Source organism: Callithrix jacchus, chromosome 22 (genome assembly GCF_049354715.1).
Source record: "Callithrix jacchus isolate 240 chromosome 22, calJac240_pri, whole genome shotgun sequence".
In the NCBI taxonomy this organism is placed as follows: domain Eukaryota; kingdom Metazoa; phylum Chordata; class Mammalia; order Primates; family Cebidae; genus Callithrix; species Callithrix jacchus.
The window spans coordinates 40,118,353-40,139,485 of record NC_133523.1 but is presented as its reverse complement, the minus strand read 5'-3'; the positions used below and the strand labels follow the sequence as shown (position 1 = coordinate 40,139,485).

The following is a 21,133-nucleotide window of genomic DNA, read 5'->3' as shown; positions in this document are numbered from 1 at the left end:
CCTTGCCCAAGATCACTCATCCAATAAGCAGTGAGGATGGAACTAGAACCGAGGCAGCCTCTCCAGAGTCTGTAACACTCACTCATCTCCAGCTAGAAATAAGCATAGCCGCCCAGAGAGCTCTCAAAAGAACAAAGAAAGAAAGAGAACGAGGTTTGTAGCTTAACAACGTCTCCACACATTTACAAGACACATACAGCCAAGCTAGCTGTAAGGATACACATGGATCTTGATAAAAGAATAGAAGAGGGAGGGATTAGAAGGCCAAAAATTAAGCACACAAGAGTGGGTGCCCGTGGGGGGCAGATGAAGGGGAGGAATTACTAAAATTAAATTTATCCGAAGATGATGGCATAGAATCAGCATAAGTCTACACACTTATGGTTCTAAACCAGGGAAGCATCGAGATCCCCAGGGAGGGAGAGGACTTTGGGGTGGGGAGGCATTGCAGCTAAGAGGGGGGCACGTGAGAAAGGGAGGCAGCCGGCGAAGCCTATAAAAGGGCAGCCCCGGTAGCCAGACTGCCAGGGTTCAAAGCCCAGCTCCATCACAGTTCCACTTGTCAACAAGTCATTTCACCTTACTTTCCCCATTCATACTATTTATTTGTTTGGGTTTTTTTTGTTTTTTGTTTTTGAGACAGAGTCTCACCCTGTTGCCCAGGCTGGAGTGCAGTGACATGATCTCAGCTCACTGCAACCTCTGCCTCCTGGGTTCAAGCAATTCTCGTGCTTCAGCCTCCCAAGGTAGCTGGGATTACAGGCATGTGCCACCACACTTGGCTAACTTTTGTCATTTTAGTAGAGACCATGTTTCGCCATATTTGCCAGGGTAATCTTGAACTCCTGGCCTTAAGTGATCTGCCCATCTCGGCCTCCAGTGTGCTCGGATTGCAAGTGTGAGCCACCATGCCCAGCCTATTCATACTATTTGTAAAGTCATAAGAGATACATAGAAACTGCCTTCTTCCACAGCCTAAGACAAGAAATAGTGCAGTATAGATTGCTCCTCACGGTTCTTACAGAAATCTCCCACGTACACACTTTTTTTGAGACAGGCACTTGCTCTGTCACCCAGGCTGGAATCCAGTGGTGCCATCAAGACTCACTGGCAGCCTTGAATTCCTGGGTTCAAATGATTCTCCCACCTCAGCCTCCCAAGTAGCTGGGACTACAGGTGCAAGACACTGTGTGTGGCTGAATTTTTTTTTTTTTTTAAGAGATGAGCTCTCACTGTGTTGCCCAGGCTGATCTTGAACTCCTGACCTCACACAATCCTCCTGCCTCTGCCCCACAAAGTGCTGGGATTATAGGCCTGAGCCATCGTGCCTGGCCAGAAATCCCATTTTTATTTCTTTCAGAGACAACACAGTGAGTGATCTGACTCACCTTTGAAAAGGATGACTCTGGGCCAAGTGCAGTGGCACACGCCTCTAGTCCCAGCACTTTGGGAGGTTAAGGTGGGCAGATCACTTAAGATCAGGAGTTTGAGACCAACCTGGCCAGCATGGTGAAAACCCATCTCTACTAAGCATACAAATATTAGCCAGGTGTGGTGGCGCACCTGTAGTCCCAGCTACTCTGGAGGCTGAGGCAGGAGAATCGCTTGAACCCAGGAGGCTGCAGTGAGCTGTGATTGAGCCGCTGCACTCTGGCCTTGGCAAAAGAGCAAGACTCCATCTCAAAAAAAAAAAAAAAGGCTGTGAGGGGGCCAGGCACAGTGGCTCACGCCTGTAATTCCAGCACTCTGGGAGGTCAAGGCGGGCGGATCATGAGGTCAGGAGTTCGAGACCAGGTTGGCCAACATAGTGAAACCCCGTCTCTACTAAAAATACAAAAAATTAGCTGGGCGTGGTAGTGCACACCTGTAATCCCAGCTACTTGGGAGGCTGAGGCAGGAGAATCACATAACCTCTGAGGCAGAGGTTGCAGTGAGCTGAGATCACGCCGTTGCACTCCAGCCCAGGTGACAATGTGAGACTCTGATTCAAAAAAAGAAAAAAAAAAAGGATGACTCTGGTTGCTGGTGGGAAAGGGTGGGCCTGTGTGGAAGTGGGGGGCTGAGGGAGGAGGCTCCTGCGAGAGTCCAGGTGGAAGTTAGTGGATCCCCCACTCGGTGGTGCTGTTGGAGGTAGGGAGGTGGAGTGAGATTTGGAACTCGAGGTAGAGCAGAAAGGGTTTGCTGATGGAGTGGATGTGGCTGTGAGGAAGAAAGGGGTGTCAAGGGCAACTGCAAGGTTTTGGCCCGAGCAACCGGGAGAGTTTGGAATTTCTCCCAGAGGCAGCAGGGAGTCATAGGAAGATGTTGAGGCTGGAGCGGGGGAGGGGACTCAGTCAATTGCCAAAATCACCAAGGTAGCCGCCAGGACGGAGAACACAGGCCTGACAAACAGGAGGCAGGGATGGATTTCTAGCCCTGGCTCAGCCCCCAACTCATGGTGGGCTCCTGGGCAAGCTAACACCCCTCACTGGACTTCAATCTTCCCCAACTACAGTGAGGCTATTAGGAAGAAAAAGCCCTGACTCAGATATCCCCAGGATCAGGTAAACACACAGTCAGCACACAAGAAGAAATCTCTTCTTCTTATCCTCCTCCCCAAAGCCCACCTGTGCACTACTGGGCAAGGTGCAGAAGCGCCCTGATCCTGGAGCCTCAAGGTTAAAATTAGGGACAATGGGCCAGGCATGGTGGCTCACGCCTGTAATCCCAGCACTCTGGGAGGCCAAGGTGGGCAGATCACGAGGTCATGAGTTTGAGACCAGCCTGGTCAACATGGCGAAACCCCATCTCTATTAAAAATACAAAAATTAGCCGGGCAAGGTGGCGCACACCTGTAATCCCAGCTACTGGGAAGGCTGAGGCAGGAGAATCACTTGAACTGGGAAGGCTGAGGTTGTAGTGAACCAAGATCGCATCATTGCACATTAGCCTGGGCAACAGAGGGAGACTCCTTCTCAAGAACAACAAAAAAATTAGTGACAATGGCAGACGGCACTTGTGCCAGGAACTATTCACATTCAGTGAAATTAAGACCATGGAGGAGCCCTGTGAGGTGAGAACTTTATTATCATCTTCATCTGTAAATAGGGAAACAGGCCCTGAAAAGACTTGCCCAGAGTCACAGGGGAGAACTGAGATTCCAAGACATCTTCCCACCAGCACTGCTATCTCACATCCTGGTCCAACCACCAGCACCTCTCACCTGGATGGTCCAAGTCACCTCCTATTGGATGCCTTACTTCTGCCCCTATCCCTGATACCATGTTCTTCATACACAGCCAGGATTCCTCCCACTGCATTTTTTATTTATTTTTATTTTTTTGAGACAGTCTTACTCTTGTCATCCAGACTGGACGCAGATAGATCACCTGAGGTCAGGAGTTCCAGACCAGCCTGACCAACATGGTGAAACCCCATCTCTGCAAAAATACAAAAATTAGCCAGGCATGATGGCGGGTGCTTGTAATCCCAGCTACTCAGGAGGTTGAGGCTGGAGGATCGCTTGAACTCGGGAGGTTGAGGTTGCAGTGAGCCGAGATTGCACCATTGCACTCCAGCCTGGGTGACTGAGCAAGACTCCGTCTCAAAAATAAATAAATAAATAAAAATAAAATTGTAGCCATCCCCCTGCCTCCATACCCTATGTGTCCTCCTCCTCCCCTGCTGCATTTTTTCCCACAGTTCTTACCCTTATCTATCATCACACTCTATGTCTTACTTTTTCACTTGATTATTTGTCTCCCTGGAACATGAGCTCATAAGGTCAGGAATTTGTGTCTGTTTTTTTCACTGCTGTGTTACCAGCACCTAGAACACATAGTAGGCGCTCAGTAAATATTTGCCAAGCAGATGAGTGTCTGGGGTTCATGCTCCTCCCCACTATACCTTTTTGTGCAAAGCACTGAGATAGCTGCTTTCTGGTGTTAGCGTCTGACCACATCTCTCCATCTCACAACTCACTGCAGCCTTGAATTCCCGGCTCAAACAATCTCCATCTCCCCTGCTTCTGTCAAGGGGTAAAGGCAAAGAAGTTCTCTTCCCTAGAGTCAGTTCTGGCTTCTTCTCAGCCCCCATCTAGCCCTCTCCCCTTCATCACCCCTATGATGTCCATGTTATTCCCTTGCTTAAAGCCCTCCAGGGACCCAAGGATTCCGCATTGTAATCTCCGCACCAGGGTTTTCTGTACTGTCGGTCACAACTGCTTAGCAGGCTGTGAAATCAACCAGTAGTTTTTTCATTAGCATAAAATAGATCACAGTCAGCAGGGTACGGTGGCTCACACCTGTCATCCCAGCACTTTGGGAGGCTGAGGCAGACAGATCACCTGAGGTCAGGAGTTCCAGACCAGCCTGACCAACATGGTGAAACCCTATCTCTACAAAAATACAAAAATTAGCCGGGCACGATGGCAGGTGCCTGTAATCCCAGCTCACTTGAACTCGGGAGGTTGAGGCTGCAGTAAGCCGAGATTGCACCACTGCACTCCAGCCTGGGCGACTGAGCAAGACTCCGTGTCAAAAAAAAAAAAAAAGAATAGATCAGAGTCTGTGCATGTAGTGTTGACATAATGTAGACTAAGATAGGCATGAAGCGCGGCTTCATGAAACTTTTATTTCAGTTGTATTGGGTTGGTGCAAATGTAACTGCAGTTTTTGCCATTGCCTTAGATGAAAAAAACCGCAATGAATTTTGCACCAATCTAATATATGCATTGCATCATGATATAAATGTATTTCTCACTGTGAGTCAACAAAGTTTGCAAAAACCCTGCAAGATAGTTTGGAGTCCTGCCTCTCCTAACTCCTGTATACTGAGTGGATGGATGATATTAATAGCAGTTCAGATTTATCTCTTTGCTGAGATCCATGCCAAGTGGTTTTGCCTGCTTGGCTCACGGACTCCTTGTCACACCCTGAGTATGGTCATGGTTCCCATTTGACAGATGATGAGACTGAGGCTTAAGCTGGAGACAGCCCATGCCTGAGATCACCAGGCTGGGAAAGCTGAGCTTGAGCCAAAGCGAGCCTCCCTCCTGAGCCTGCACAGGTAATGTCCATTTGCCCACTCACCCAGCCCCTTCCAATCTGCTCTGCACCTACAAAGGCACTCGGGGTGCCAGCCCATCCTCAGAGCCCAACAGGTGCAAACTGCCTCATCGATCCTCCCGACACGCCAGCCAGCAGTATCATTTCAACCTCCATTCTGCAGGCTAGACGACTGAGGCCTTTTATCCCAGAAAACAAAAGCTAGAAAGCATTTCCAAGAATCCACCATTCCATCGCCCCTCTCCAAACTGCCCTCTTTGTCAAATTAAAGAACTTTGCATGTATTCTTATTTCATTCTTATATCAGAGTCTCTGTCTGTCGCCTAGGCTGGAGTGCAGTGACGCGATCTCAGCTCACTGCAACCTCCACCTCCTAGGTTCAAGTGATTCTTGTACGTCAGCCTCCTGAGTAGCTGGGATTACAGGCATGCACCATGACCCCTGGCTAATTTTTGTATTTTTAGTAGAGATGGGTTTCCCCATGTTGGCCGGGCTGGTCTTGAACTCCTGGCCTCAAGCGATCTTCCTACTTTGGCCTCCCATCCTTCTAAACTTTGTAGCTATGTGACACTAGGCAAGCTCTCTGGGTGTCTGTTTCCTTTTCTGAAAGATGGGTATGAGAATAGTAATCTACCCATAAAACCATGTTTAAGACTGAAATAAGTTAGAATACATGCAAAGTTCTTAGGACAGTGGCCATACCCCTTGGCTAGGGAATCTTCCCAGCAGCCCAATGTCGTTGGACTGCTTACCCCTGAGCTTGTCATAGAGAGGAGAAGGCCCTTGCCTGAGTTCACATGGCTAAGTGGGAAAGCCAGAGGTACATCTGGAGGTACATCTGCCTGGACTTTTAACCACCAAATCATAACAGTCATTTAAAAGGGGTATTGGCCAGGCTGGTGGCTCGCGCCTGTAATCCTAGCATTTTGGGAGGCTGAGGCCGGTGGACCACCTGAGGTCAAGAGTTTGAGACCCACCTAGCCAACGTGGTGAAACACTGTCTCTACTAAAAATACAAAAAAATTAAAATAAAAATAAAGGGGGTATTAACAGCAACATTTTCCAAACTAAAGAATGCGAGACTTAGAGAGGGTAAGGACATGCCCAAGTCACACAGCATGTAAGTGACAGAGCCAGAACTCAAACCCAGGCTTGTGCAGGCTGACCTTCACTCCACTGAGCCCCTCTATACAGCTCCTGCCAGGGTGGAAGGAAAAGGCAAGTTCAGGGATGCCCCTACCCCAGCTTGGTCTGAGTCTCTGTTGTTCCTGACTCTGGCCCCTGCCCAGACTAGGGTGACTGCTCCCCTGAAAGCACTGGGGTGGAGACGCAGGGGTGGCACAGATGATGGCGAGGGTGCAACAGCCCCCTCTGCCAGCCTCTGATTGGGGCCCTGCAGTCCCCCAGGATTTGGTGCTTGGAAAGCTGACGTTGGGTTGCTATGGTGATGGGTTTGGGGCGGTTGCCATGGCAGCAGAACTAGCCTGGGTTTAAAAATATCTAGCAGGAGGTTTGTGTTTGTGTGTGAGTGTGAGTGCGTGACCGACCGTGCTGTTGCGTGTGTCCAAACGGGAGGGCTCGATGGGGGAGCACAGGGTTGGGGCTGCAGGCATGACTCGGGGGTGGGGGCTGAGCGGCACACAGCATTCCATGTGTGTTCTGCATGTCACTGAGTGGCCCGTGAAGTCCGGTTATTGTGTGTGTCAGCCTATGTAGGCTGTGTATCTAAATGTGTGTGTTTACCCAATTTGTGTGCAAGGCATGACTGAGTTGGTTCGTCAGTCTATACATCACATGTTGCTGATGTGTCTTATGTAACATAGGCTGTGCATGTCCTGTGGCTTTGATCATGGATTTGTAACTTTTCAGCATGTGCAGGGCCAAGTGTGCAGCTGTCATGGCTCTGAATATGAGCACCTGGGGCGTACCTGCATAGTAGATGTGTGTGTGTCTATTTGTGCATGAGAGCCTGTGTTGTGGCTTTGCATCTGCATGATTGAATGTGCATTAAAGATGAGTATGTATGAGTGTGTGCGTATGTGCCTAACCCCTGTGAGTGTGTCTATGTGAAACTGTGTTGGGTGCACCTGTGTACCTGCAGCAGGGCCAGTGTGACTCTGTGTGTGGCACACAGAAGGGGAAACTTCACAGCTAACTTCACGGATGTTGGGATATGTACCTGTGTTGTGTGAGGCTATTTAACTCAAAGAGACTAAGGTGTGGAACTCAGCCTGACCCCCATATGTCCCTACATCCCTCTTGCCTCTTCCTCGTCTCCATGGCAACCAGCTCCTCCGCTCCCTCCAGGAAGATAGAGGGGGAGGATCCAGACTGCAGTGGACCACAGCCCCTTCCCATCCCCCTTGCCTCTGGGGACAATGAGGGGGAGGGGACAGATGGGTAGCCACCCCATCCACCCCAGGCCATCTGCTACCCCCCCATCCTGGGGACCTGAGAGCATGGCAAGGGAGGAGCAGGGGGTGGGTTAGAGCCGACCCCCCTGCCACAGATCCCACAGTGGCCACAATTACCCACATCCAGACCCCCTCAGAGCCTAATCTTGCCTCTGACCAACCCAGGAAGGAAAGATTCCTTGGAGATTAGGAATCCAGGAAGAAGAAAATTCATATATCAAAGAACACAGAATATTAGCAAAGGTCCATTCCAAAGAAAGGCCCCTAGTTGCGATGACTTCAGGCTCTGAAACTGGACTTGTCCTGCATTCGAATCCCAGTTTCTCTCCCAAAAGCTGTGTGCCCTTGGACAAGCCACACTCGATGTTCCCAGGCCTCCACTTTGTCATCTGAAAACCAATTTTTCTTAATGACATGAGTAGTAATACTGTACAAGGGCCAAGGCTGTTTTGTTCCCTGTTGTATAGCAGCATCACGGACAGTACCTGGCGCTTAGTAGGTAGGCTCTAAGGGCTGTTGATTGAATGGAGAGCCAGGTGTGCCCCAGGCTTGGTGCTGCACGCTTCAACTTCAGCTCAGTGAATTCAGTCCTCTAAGCCCTTTCAGCATCACGGTGTTGATTCTTCAAAGGATGGATGAAAGATTTGAAGGGGAATTTCCCAGCTGAAAGGATTGAAAGAGTGTGAAGCGAAATCTCTCTCTCTCTTCTTTCTTTTCTTTTCTCTTTTTTCTCTCTTTCTCTTTCTTTTTGACAAGGTCTTGCTGTCTCCCAGGCTTGAATCCACTGGCTTGATTATGACTGACTGAAGCCTCAAACTCCTGAGCTTAAGCAATCCTCCCACCTCAGCCTCCAGAGTATCTGGAACTACAAGCATGTGCTATTATGCCCGGCTAATTAAATTTTTTTTTTTTTTTTGTAGAGATGGGGTCTCACTGTGCTGTTGCCCAGCAGGTCTCAAACTCCTGGGTTCAAGCTATTCTTATGCCTCAGCATCCCAAAGTGCTGGGATGACAGACATGATGACCGCACCCAGCCAAAATTTCTTATCTTGACCAAGTGAACTCAAGTAAGTTCCCGGAGCTGTTTCCTCATCTGTTAAATAGGGATAATAAGCGTACCTCACAGAGCTGGTCGCTCTGGAGATTAAACGCAATAACGTCTATGACTTGCTTGCTTGGAACCGGACCTAGCACACAGTAAGTGCTCAATAAACGTTCATTCAAGGTGAGTAGTAGGGACGACTTGGAGGAGCCCGGGTTCCTCCCAGCAGCCTGGGGGAGTCCGGTCCAGATCTCTGCCGCCGGGAGGGGCGTGGCCAACTCCGAGAGACGTGGTCCAGGCTTCAAGGCTGGGCCAATGGGGGCGCCGAAGGGCGTGGCCCTACCCGGCATGGGCGTTACCTCGCGAGGTAGGAGGGGCCAGGCGCTGTGGGAGCCTCCGGGAAGAAGATGCTCGGGCCAACAGCTACCGCCAGCCCCGTCGCTGCCGTCGACCGCGCCCGTCGCCCCCCGGGCCCCCACTAGCGGCTGCCTCCACCTCCCACCTCCGGCCACGCTCCTCCGGCCCCCCACCCCGAGAAGGGTTTGGGGGGCTCGGCCCTCTTGTCCCGGGGAGCCAAGAAGAGAGGGGGTTCCCGTCCCCCCAGTGGCGCGTCCAGTCCCCAGCCTCTGTGGTCCCAGGAGAGACCCCACCCCTCAGTTCTCTCCCGGCCCTTTCGGAGACCCCCCTCGGCCCTGCCATCCTGCTCACAGCCGCTATCCAGGCTCTGTCAGCCCCCCGAGAACCGGCTCCCCCCCACCCCCGCCTTCCCTCTCCGGGGTTCCCCCTCCCCCACCCCTCCACCTCCCCCTCCCACCTCCCCTCCCCTCCCCGCCCCCGCCCCCCGCCCCCCGCCCCCCCCACCATGAGGATGATGGCCGCCGGCGCGGTGCACGGCCTCTTCACGGCCTCCGCGGCCCCGCAGCCGCCGCCGCCCCCGCCGCCGCCGCCGCCGCAACCCCAGCCTCCCCAGCAGCCGTCGCCGCCGCCACAGCAGCCGCCGCCGCCGCCGCCGCAGCCGCCGCAGCAGCAGCAGCCGCCGCCCCAGGCCCCCCCCATGGAGCCCGAGGCCCCGGATTCCCGCAAGAGGCCCCTCGAAACGCCCCCCGAGGTGGTCTGCACCAAGCGCAGCAACACGGGAGGTGAGAAAGGGCTGCGGCTCGGGGCGGGGGAGCGAGCTGGGGACATTGCCTTTCTCCATCCTTCCCCCCCCCTCCCGTGGCAGGTGCAAGGGCTCTGGGGAGGGGAGAGACACCCCTTCCCGAGGCTGGGGACATAGCGGGGAGTTGAGGAGGGGGCCGGACCTCCTCCTCCTCTCGCCGAGGCCCGGGGCTGGGAGCTTTGTCTGCGAAGAGATGGGTTGGGGGGGAGGGGGTGATAAGTGTCCTTGGGGGGCGCAGAGGATGGGGGGCGTGGGAGCCTCAAAGTGGGTGTCTGTGTGTCCTTGAGGGGTGTGTGATGTGACCCTTTCAGGGCAGGGGTGTTCCCGGGGCTCGCGTGTCCTAGCTGGGGGAGGGGAAGGAGTAGAGGCCTGTGGACCGGGAGCTTCCCAGCCTCCCTCCCTGGGGATGTCCTGAACATGGGTTGTCCCGGAGGGAGGCTTGTGTGTGGCCCTGGCAGGATCGTGCGTGGGGACAGGCTGGGTGGGTGTGTGGGGTGAAATGGAGGAAAGGGTGGGTGTGTAAAGCTAGGTGGGAGAATGTGAGACTAGGACAGGTGTGTGTGTGTTTGCGTGTGTGTGTGCCCTCTACGGCCTGGATGTGTGACATTAGGGATCAGGAATATGACAGCGTAGAGGAGGTGTGTGAGACAGGGGCAAGAGGACAGGGGCTGGGCTCCATGTTTGAGACCCTCCAGCGGGTACGTGTGACAAGGGAAGGTGTGTGCTTGTCACCCCCGAGGGGGCTGTGGCATAGAGTGTGACACATGAGTGAGAGGGTGTGTTAGATGCAAGGGGGTGTGTGGGGGATGCTGAATGGGCTGGCCCTGGGCATGAGCCAGAAGAGGCCGTGTAGCTCAGAGGAAAGGGGTTCAGTGTGTGTGACACAGGCGTGGCTGGGGCAGGATGGGACCCAAAGGAGCTGGTGAGGGGCTGTGACAAAAAAAGGGTGTGGGTGTGACTCCAGAGAGGCTGTGGCTGGGTGTGACACATGGAGGTGTGCAACAGTGACATCAGAGGGGGTGTGTGCAATAGGGAAGGTGGGTGTATGACGAGGGAGAGGCCGGGGCTTGTGGGTGAAATGCACGAGGGTGTGTAAAAGGGAGAAGGAAGGATAGGTCCCCATGTGACAGGGCACGTGTGTGTATGACACCAAGCTCTGTGTATGGGTGTAACAAGGAGAGGTGTGTGTGTGTGAAATGTCTGAGTGTGTGACACCAGAGATGTGGGGATGATTCTGCCTCTGTTTGACAAGGGAGGGCGTGTGTCCATGTGTGTACTGGAGATTGCCGAATGTTTGACACCATGGAAGGTGGTGTGAGGGACAAGAGGGGACCTCCCTGGGTGTGTGACCGAAGGAGGTGTGCATACCAGAGAAGAAAAAGCCCGGCTGGGAACTCTAGGTTCATGTCCTAGAGTTCATGGGGGGCTCAGGAAGAGGTGGGGTTTGTTGGGGTCCTCAGAGCCCAGCTCTCTAGCTCCCTGGTAGGAGGGAGACCCCAGAGCGGACAAGCCCCTCCCCGCGGTCACCTTGCCAAAATCTCCACTTCCTCTGGCCTTTTCCTCCGGATGGGAGAGGGATGGCTTCAGGCAGAGTGCACCCTTTCCTCTCCACCAGGCCTGGTAGTGGGTGGAGTGGGGGCCTCCCACCTCCTGCCTGCAATTGAATACAAGTCGACTTTCTTCCTTCCATCCTAGCCTTCCCCCACCTCCATCCAGGTGGGACAGGAATCAGGGAGCCCCTGGATGCCCATGAGGGTGTCCGGCAGAAATTGGAGGAAAGGGAAGTTGGGGGAGGGGATGGGAGGGAGTTTCCTGTCCTTCTGCTCCCCCACTACCAACACACACATGAATATGTCCCCGACTTCCTTCCCTCCTTCCTGCCTCACTGCCGTTCCCAGTCCTGGAGAGATCAGGGACCCAGGAGGTCCCTGAGCCCAGCCAGACTGTCTAGCCCTCCACCCACCAGCCTCCAGAGGGTAGGGGGTTCCCACCTTTCTCTTAAAGGGGCTGAGATGCTCAAAATCTGATCACTTCAAAGCACAACTTAACACTGACGCCACTGCTGCTAATAAGAGTCACACCTGCCTACTTGGCAACTACTATTCTGAGATATGGGTTATAGACTGGACCCCTGGGAGGGATGATTTGAGCATCTTTTAACAGATGAGGAAAACTGAGGCTCAGCAAAATGAAACCACTTGCCCAAGGTCACATGGTTTCTAAGTGATGGAGCTAGAATTTATCCAAGCCTGCGCTGCCTGGTACTGGAGCTCCTGGACATAACCACTGTGCATTCCTGCCTCCCTTCACAGCGGGGAAACTAGGACAAGCCTTTAGGGACTGTCTCCTCCAGATTGTCTCCCACCCCACTTCTGTTTACCCCTGGGAAAACTGAGGCCGGGAGATGCAGAGGAATGGGCCTCCACTGACAGAAACACACTCAGGGGCAGGGCTGGGCAAGGGTCCAAAATTGAGGGCTCCTTTTGATAATATACATTCATAGCTGATGAATGCTAGGTCAACCCATTCCCTTTCCTGAGCCTCAGTGTCCTCATCTGCCATATGGGCACATAAAAATGACCACAAGGGGCCGGGTGCAGTGGCTCTTGTTTGCAATCCCAGCACTTTGGGAGGCTGAGACAGGTGGATCATTTAAGGTCAGGAGTTCGAAACCAGCTTGGCCAATATGGGGAGACCCCTGTGTCTACTAAAAATACAAAAATTAGAGGGACATAGTGTCAGGCACCTGTAGTCCCAGCTACTCAGGAGGCCGAGGCAGGAGAATTGCTTGAAGCTAGGAGGCAGGGGTTGCAGTGAGCCAAGACCACACCACTGCACTCCAGTCTGGGTGGCAGAGCAAGACTGTCTCAAGAAAAATGACCACAAGGAAAATAGTAACAATAGCTACTTATATTATTGTTTCATGCCTTACATGCAATTTCATATCATTCTCCCAACATGCTACGGTGGAATAATAAGAATCAGTTGGAATGGTGGCTAGCACATATGATACGACAGTACACCTTGAATCATTACAGGAAGTGCTTGACATGGATCTGTTTCCTAATCCTTACAATTCTATCTTGTTAACCCATAGTACGGATGAAAAACTGAGGCACAGAGAGGTTAAGTCGCTTGCCCAATGTCACTCAGCTGATAAGCAGCAGAACCATGAGGGGAATGCAGGCAGCTAGCTCCATTGTGTGGGTAGACACTAGAATGGACCCTATTTTCACATGGGGAAACTGAGGCTGAGAGGGGTGAGGGCTTTTCCTGGGTGTCACAGCAAGCAGTGGCAGACTGGACAGATGAGATCCTTGCCCCTCCTGCCTGCTTCTGGGTGCAGTTGGAAGAAGTGGAGGAGACGCTGGCGGTTTACACTCACTTCTGGGCACTGTTAGTGGCTGGCAGAGGTCGCTGGGAGGAAAACAAGGCACCAAAGTCAGGAAGACTTGGGCAAAGTGGTTGGATGGAAACTCCAGTCCGGGACTCTTTGCAGAAATAAATGACCCCAGTCTGGCGGGACAATAACAAACAGTGCCCCCTTGATACAGATCCTAACTTTTACGCTGCCACTGTGATCCCTGTACTCCTGACTGTATGCCCTCCTCTGTCGACCCCCCCAAAATAAAAACCCATATACAGACACGCAAAACATATCTCACACCCTCAGCATAGCTTACACCAGCCAGATCTTGCTCCTAACGTCCCTCTATTTTTTTTTTTTTGTTTTTTTGAGACCGTGTCTCACTCTGTCACCCAGGCTTGGAGTGCAGTGGTGCGATCATGGCTCACTGCAACCTTGACCTCTCTGGCTCGGGTGATGCTCCCACTTCAGCTTCCCCAGGAGCTGGAACTACAGGTGTGCACCACCACATCCCACTAATTCTTTGTATTTTTATGTAGAGACAGGGTCTTGCTATGTTGCCCAGGCTGGTCTCAAATTCCTGAGCTCAACCGCTCCACCCACCTCAGCCTCCCAAGGTCAGGATTACAGGTGTGAGCCACCATTCCCAGCCACATCCCCTCATTCTTTTTGTTGTTGTTGTTTGTTTTGTTTTGTTTTTTGAGGCAGTTTTGCTGTGTCTCCCAGGCTGGAGTGCAGTGGAGCTATCTCAGCTCATTACAACCTCTGCCTCCTGGGTTATTAAAGCAATTCTTGTAGCTCAGCCTCCCGAGTAGCTGGGGTTACAGGCATGCACCACCACACCTGGCTAATTTTTTCATTTTAGTAGAGGGGAATTTCATCATGTTGGCCAGGCTGATCTTGAACTCCTGACCTCAGGTGATCCACCCACCTCAGCCTCCCAAAGTGCTAGGATTACAGGCACGAGCCAGCACGCTCAGCCACATTCTTTATCACAAAGTCAACATCACCAGGGTTAAGAGCCCCCTCCTAGAATGAGATCTTTCAAGATTCAATTCTTGGCACTGTCATGTGCTTGGTGTGGAATCCTCAGGCGAGTTGTTTCACTGCTCTGAGCGTCAGCCTGCCTGTCTGGAATATGGAGGCAGGAAGATCCACCTCTCTGGGTTGCGTGCGTTAGATGAGATTGCCTATTTGAAGCATGTAGCGTAAGGCCTGATAGATGGTACGTGCTCAGTAAACAGTCGCTATCATTATCATTATCATTATTATTATCAGTGCCACTGAGAATGTCATTTTCCCTTTCACCATCCAAGGGTCATTCACTCCAAGAAAGCCGTGGCCCATCTGCCTTTCTCTCACTCAGAGACCGTCACAACTCCAGGCACCATCACACCTTTCAGCATCTCATCCCTACAGAAGCACACTCTGGTTGTATTGCATTTCACACCAAATAGGCAACACCGCCATTCACAGAAACACATCACACGTCTGAAGTCCCGCCCCTCCTCAGCGGCACTGCTCCCACCCCACACCCTCACCATCCTCTGCCAGCAGCATTCCCCACAGGCTCCCGATGACGATACCAGTGTCAAACCCCAGCCTCCTCATACCCACAAAGAACATGCCAGCTCTCCCATCCCAGCCCCCAAACAAAACCATGAGGTGCCATGATGGCAATGCCATAACATCAATGTTGTCTTCAGGCAGGTGAACACCAAAAACAACACCTCGACAACCCCCACCCCTTCAGCTTTCCTTTTGTCATTCGTCACCCCCAAATCAAAGCCGCCTTACAGGGTGAACTCTCTGACACTAAAATAGGCCACTCTTACTACAACACCCCAAATCTCTTGGGTAGGTAACTGTTATTTATGGAAGGGGGAAGGGAGTATTGGCTGATTATTTTTTTCATTTTTGAGCTGGAGTCTTGCTGTGTGGCCCAGGCTGGAGTGCAGTGGTGCCATCTCAGCTCGTTGTAGCCTCTGCCTCCCAGGTTCAAGCAATCCTCCAGCCTCAGCCTCCCAAGTAGCTGAGATTACAGTTGTGCGCCACCATGTCTGGCTAATTTTTGTATTTTTAGAAGACACAGGGCTTCACCTTGTCTGCCAGGCTGGTCTCAAACTCCTGACCTCAAGTGATCCGCCTGCCTCAGGCTCCCAAAGTGCTGGGATTTTTGAAAGCCTTCAGAAGCATCCCTGAGAATCTTCTGGGGGATACAGAAGGGGCAAGGGCAGAGACTTAGAGACTAGAAGGGGAAAGACAGCACCTTTCCAAAGTGGAAATGTTTGAAATTCCTCCAGGAAATTAATCAGGAGACTTGAACTTGCTCTCTTCAGTTCTTCAGACTCTGCCACTGGGTAGAGGGAGCCGCCTGGACACAAGGGAAGAGCGAAGAGTGGGGTGGGAACAGGTGGGTGCAGAGTTCTGGCACGTATATTCTGCCTCAATAGACGGAAGAACTTTCTCACAAGCAGTGCCTTGGTTGTTCAAACAGGGTAGGCATGTGTGATGGCTCAGGGCTCCAAGTTCGGCTTAGGTCATGTGTCTGCCCTTGCTGCAAGGAAGGCTGGTCAATAGAGACCTGGTTTCTTTCTGGGGAGGTGGGATTCACGTGGTGGGGAACTCCCCCAAACAGAAAAGACGTGCAGAGCATTCTGGGAAGGGCCAGCACAGACTGATGCTGACACTGAGGGCTCCTGGGGACTCAAGTGCTGAGTGTCTACAGGTGGGACGTGTTAGCCAATCGGTGTCCATAGGAGACTCACTTGAAGAGGGGGTTCAGGGGCCAGATTTGCGCTGGTCTGATACAGGGACCACCAAGCCACCCACAAGATGATTTAAGGTAGTCCTTGGACAAACATTTTTTCATTTGTGGTCATTTTATGTTTATATTAATGTACGTTAGGGAGAACAAAAATGTAACCAGCCCTTCAAGCTCCAATTATTAGCAATGATTTTTTAATTTCTTATTTATTTTTGAGATGGAGTTTCGCTCTTGTTGCCCAGGCTGGAGTGCAATGGCCCAATCTCACCTCACTGCAACTTCCACCTCCCAGGTTCAAGCAATTCTCCTGCTTCGGCCTCCCAAGTAGCTGGGATTACAGGCATGCGCCACCACGCCCGGCTAATTTTTTGTACTTAGTAGAGATGGGGTTTCACCCTGTTGGTCAGGCTGGTGTTGAACTTCTGACCTCAGGTGATCCACTCCCTTTAGCCTCCCAAAGTGCTGAGATTACCAGTATGAGCCTCCATGCCCGGCCTAATTTATTCCTTAAATTGATGCATTTAGGTGGGCACAGTGGCTCACACCTACTAGCTCTTCCGAAGGCTGAGGGGGGCAGATCCTTGAGTCCACAAGTTCAAGACCACCCTGGGCAACATGGTGAAACCCCATCTCTACTAAAAATATGATAAATAAGTAAATAAGTGCATTGAAATTTAAAAATAATTTAAAGGAAAGAGATCTTGTATGTGAGGTTCCCTGCTATATTCCCAGCCCCTGAAGCAGGGACTGGAAGGTCGTGGGTGCTCAGGAAGGGTTTGTTGAGGAAGAAAGCGAAGAAGGAGAGAAGAAAGAATAATTGCACTACAGAAGGACATAAAAAGGGCAGAGTTCTAGACAGTGGCATAAGAAAGACAGGAATTAGAGAGAGGCTGAGGGTGAAGAATGGAGACAAGGTCTCAGTCGTATCAGTGAGAGAACATTTCTCCTCCCAGAAGCAGGGAAATGTTTGGGACAGCCCGCTAGGGGGATGGGTGATTAAGGAAGTGAGATCGCCCCTCCTTCTTCTACCTCTCAACCCAGCCCCCAAGCCCTGAGTACTGGGAGCTTGCTGTGTGTCTGGTGCTGCGATAAGCACTGAACTTGTGTTCACGCTGTGGGCAATACTGATAATGATGACGGCTAACATTTCTCAAATGCTCTATGTGCCTGGGACCATCCCCGGGACCTTTCCTTACATTTTGTCGTTCAATTCATCACAGCAGCCCCATGAGGTAGCACTATCATGGTTCCCATTTTATAGATGAGGAAAACTGAGGCCCAAAGAGGTGAGGTGACTTGCCCAAGGCCGTAGAGCCCATCAGTGGCAAAATTCACTCCTTTTTTTTTTTTGAGATGGAGTTTCACTCTGTCATCCAGGCTGAAATGCAATGGCACAATCTTGACTCACTGCAACCTCTGTCTCCCAGGTTCAAGTGATTCTCCTGCCCCAGCCTCCTGAGTACCTGGGAGTACAGGTGCACAGCACAATGCCCAGCTAAATTTTGTAGTTTTAGTAGAGACGGGGTTTCGCCATGTTGGCCAGGCTGGTCTCGAACTCCTGACCTCAAGTGATCCACCCACCTCAGTCTCCCAAAGTGCTGGGATTACAGGTGTGAGCCACCACGCCCAGCCACAAATGTCATTCCTAGTCTAGGGTTGCTTCTGCTGTTTCATACAAAAATTCTCAGGCACGGTTTGAAGAAGTACAAGAGAGAGGGGGCAGAAAATGGGGAAGAGGGTGACACCAGTTTTCTTCAGAGAAGATGAATAACCTTCCACCCTTAGAGGGAAGCGGGGGAAGATGCTCTGGCTTGAGAGAAGTTAGGGAGTGAAACTGAAGAAGCAGAGAGAGGATGGAATCCTAGGGATTAGTGAGAATTACCTCCCCATCTTTCTGTGCCTTCCAGAGATAAAGGACCCCATATCTGTGACAAGTTTAGGGTCAGGGTGGGGAACAGGACATCTTCATGAATCCATGGAAGAGAATGAATTCAGTAGGGGTCAGGATGATTGGTAGGAAGGCACCAGAGAGGGGTTAATTACCTAATAGGCTTATGGTCTGATTAAGCAAGTTTAAGAGGATTGCCTTGGTTTCAGGCAAAGTCCTTCATTCTGGACCCTTCCCCAAGCCTGCAAAGCCACATCTAGCCCCTCTTCCCACAACCCCATCTTAAACATATAAGGGAATGCAGAACTTTCATCTTAAGAGACCAGGCAGAGGTCGGGTGCAGTGATTCTTGCCTGTAATCCCAACACTTTGGGAGGCCGAGGCAGGCAGATCCCTTGAGCTCAGGAGTTTGAGACCAGCCTGGGCAACAAAGCAAAACCCTGTCTCTACAAAATATTTTAAAATTACCTAGGGGTGGTGGCATGAGCCTGTAGTCCCAGCAACTTGGGAGGTGGAAGCAGGAGGATCACTTGAGCCCAGGCGGTTGAGGCCACAGTGAGCCGTGATGGCAACACTGTACTCCAGCCTGAGTGACAGAGAGAGAGAGAAAGAGAGATCAGGGAGGGATAGAGCAGTTTCTCTTTTATCTGCTCTATATGTTGAGGGTTTTTATTGGGGGGGGACAAAGTCTCACTCTGTCGTACAGCTGAAGTATAGTGGTAAAAGTGATGAAATCCCGGCTCACGGCAACCTCTGCCTCCCAGGTTCAGATTCTCCTGGCTCAGCTTCCTGAGTAGCTGGGACTAAAGGCATATACCACCAGACCCAGCTAATTTTTGTGTTTTTAGTAGAGATGGGCTTTCATTATGTTGGCCAGGCTGGTCTCGAACTCCTGACCTCATGATCCACCCACCTTAGCTTCCCAAAGTGCATGAGCCATCACGCTTGGCCACTGTATGTTGAGATTTTACATAAGACATTGAAAATAGGCTTCCTGCCCACATGCTGTGGCTTACCCCTGTAATCTCAGCACTTTGGGAGGCCAAGGCAGGCAGATCACCTGAGGTCAGGAGTTTGAGACCAGCCTGGCCAACATGGTGAAACCCCATCTCTACTAAAAACACACCAAAAAAATTAGCTGGGCATGGTGGCAGGCACCTGTAATCTCAGCTACTCAGGAGGCTGAGGCAGGAGAATCGTTTGAACTTAGGAAGCAGAGGTTACAGTGAGCCGAGATCGCGCCATGGCACTCCAGCCTGGGTGACAAGAGCGAGACTCCATCTCAAAAAACAAAAAGGGAAAGAAAAAATAGTCTTCCTTTGCTTAAAAGAAAAAGTTGAAAAACCATTGGGGGATGGTTTAAGACCTTAAGATTTGGAAGCAGGATGGCCTGACTCCTCCCTTTCTTTTCCCAGTGCTTATTGCAAACCTACTATGTGCTGTTCAAGTTTCTGGGACACTGTTCAAGTCCCTGGGATATGGCTGAGCTCTGCAGCTGTGGTCCACAGTGGACCTCTGTGATCAGTTACTCTGAAAGCATGAAACAGGAGGATTCATCCCATCTTTGGGGTTCAAGGAAATATTCCAAGAAGAAGCAACATTTCAGTGGGGACCTAAAGGACAAAAGAAATTGACTGGGGAAGGGAGGCTGCCAGGCACAGAGCAAGCATGCGCCAAGGCCCTAAGGTGGGAGGAAGCAGGGAACATTTAAGGAACAAAAAGTGCACTGAGGCCAGTGGCTCATGCCTGTAACCCCAGCACTTTGGGAGGCCACGGTGGGTGTATCACCTGAGGTCAGGTGTTCAAGATGAGCCTGACCAACACGGTGAAATCCTGTCTCTAGTAAATACAAAAAAATTAGCCAGGTGTGGTGGCACATGCCTGTAATCCCAGCTACTCAAGAGGCTGAGGCAGGAGAATTGCTTGAACCTGGAAGGCAGAAGTTACAGCGAGCTGAAATTGTGCCATTGCACTGCAGCCTGGAGACAGAATGAGACTTTATTGCAAAAAAAAAAAAAAAAAGTTTTTAGTACAGGTGGGTCTCCCCATGTTGCCCAGGCTGGCCTTGAACTCCTCAGATCAAGCGATGCTCCTGCCTCGGCCTCCCGAAGTGCTGGAATTACAGGTGTGAGCCACTGCACCTTGCCTGTTATAAACCAGTTTTCTTGACCATATGTAAAGCATTTTGTTAATGTAGACTCAAGGCAAGAATCTAGCTGGCGAATTTTTGCATTTTTAGTAGAGACAGGTTTCACCATGTTGGCCGGGATGGTCTCTATCTCCTCATCTTGTGATCCACCCACCTCGGCCTCCCAAATGCCGGGATTACAGGTGTGAGCCACCGCACCTGGCTAAAAACATATTTTTTTAATTAGCTGGACACAGCAGCCGGGTGCGGTAGCTCAGGCCTGTAATCCCAGCACTTTGAGAGGCCGAGGTGGGTGGATCAGTTCAAATCAGGAGTTCCAGACCAGCCTGACCAAAATGGTGAAACCCCATCTCTACTAAAAATACAAAAACTAGCTGGGAATGGTGGTGGGTGCCTGTAGTCCCGGCTACTCGGGGGCCTGAGGCAGGGAAATCGCTTGAACCCAGGAGGCAGAGGCTGCAGTGAGTCGAGATTATGCCACTGCACTCCAGCCTGGCAATAGAGCAAGATCCCGTATCAGGAAAAAAGAAAGAAAAGGAAAATTGGCCTATAACAAAGAATCGCCAAAACTCCACAGGCCGCCACTGGTACTGCATCTGGGTTTTCGAAGCTGTCCGTCATCGTGTTGGTCTCCCGGAGTGAAAGGTGTCAAGCCACGAGGGGAGGAGTCTGAATGAGGATTGGATTTGAGTCCAAACCCAGCAGCTGTGTTAGCGTCCTTGGGCCGGTGGTGACCGTGGGCTGGTGCCTTCACTTCTCTGTGCCCCTCTGTACCTCAGTTTCCTCTTGTGTAAAAATGGAGCTCATTCTACCCACCTCACCCGGAGGTTGTGAGGAACAGACAAGATGAAGCTCACAAAGCACTCAGCACAGCGCCCGGTCAAAAGTGAGTGTGGGGAGCATCTCCAGCGTCCGGCCTCCCTCCACCTCCCCCCTCACTGCTGCCAGCGGTCAGAACTCCATCACCTTTGGCCTGGACCATTGCAGTCGCCACCTCCCTGGGCCTCCAGCTCTCCCACTCCTGCTTCTCATAGTCTTCTCCTCTCAAGGGCATCAGAGGAATGCTCCTACAACCCAAGTCAGGTCATATCCCTCCCATAGCTCCCATCTCACTTGGAGTAAAAGTTAAGGACCTCACTGTGGCCTGCAAGCCCCATCACCCTCCCCACCAGCACCCTTCTCTGTCCCCATCTCCTCCCATTCTTCCCCTCTCTCATTCAGCCCCAGGCACAGGGTCCTCCTCACTCCCCCCAGAACACCCCAGGCACTGTCCCACCCCAGGGCCTTTGCACTTGCCCGTCC

The 21,133-nt window shown here is 51.7% G+C and overlaps 1 protein-coding gene across 2 annotated transcripts in view; it reads left to right on the top strand.

Moving 5' to 3' along the window:
* The first annotated feature begins 8,899 nt into the window (after positions 1-8,899).
* Positions 8,900-21,133, top strand: part of NOVA2 (NOVA alternative splicing regulator 2) — a 40,425-nt gene continuing 28,191 nt past the window's right edge. The window contains exon 1 of one of the 2 annotated variants that reach the window (XM_008988254.5): positions 8,900-9,640. In XM_008988254.5, the coding sequence (XP_008986502.3) occupies positions 9,364-9,640 (277 nt within the window). In that variant the 5' untranslated portion in view covers positions 8,900-9,363. Of the gene's footprint in view, positions 9,641-20,568; positions 20,718-21,133 lie in introns of those variants that run through there. The other variant, XM_035283846.3, reaches the window with a different exon arrangement.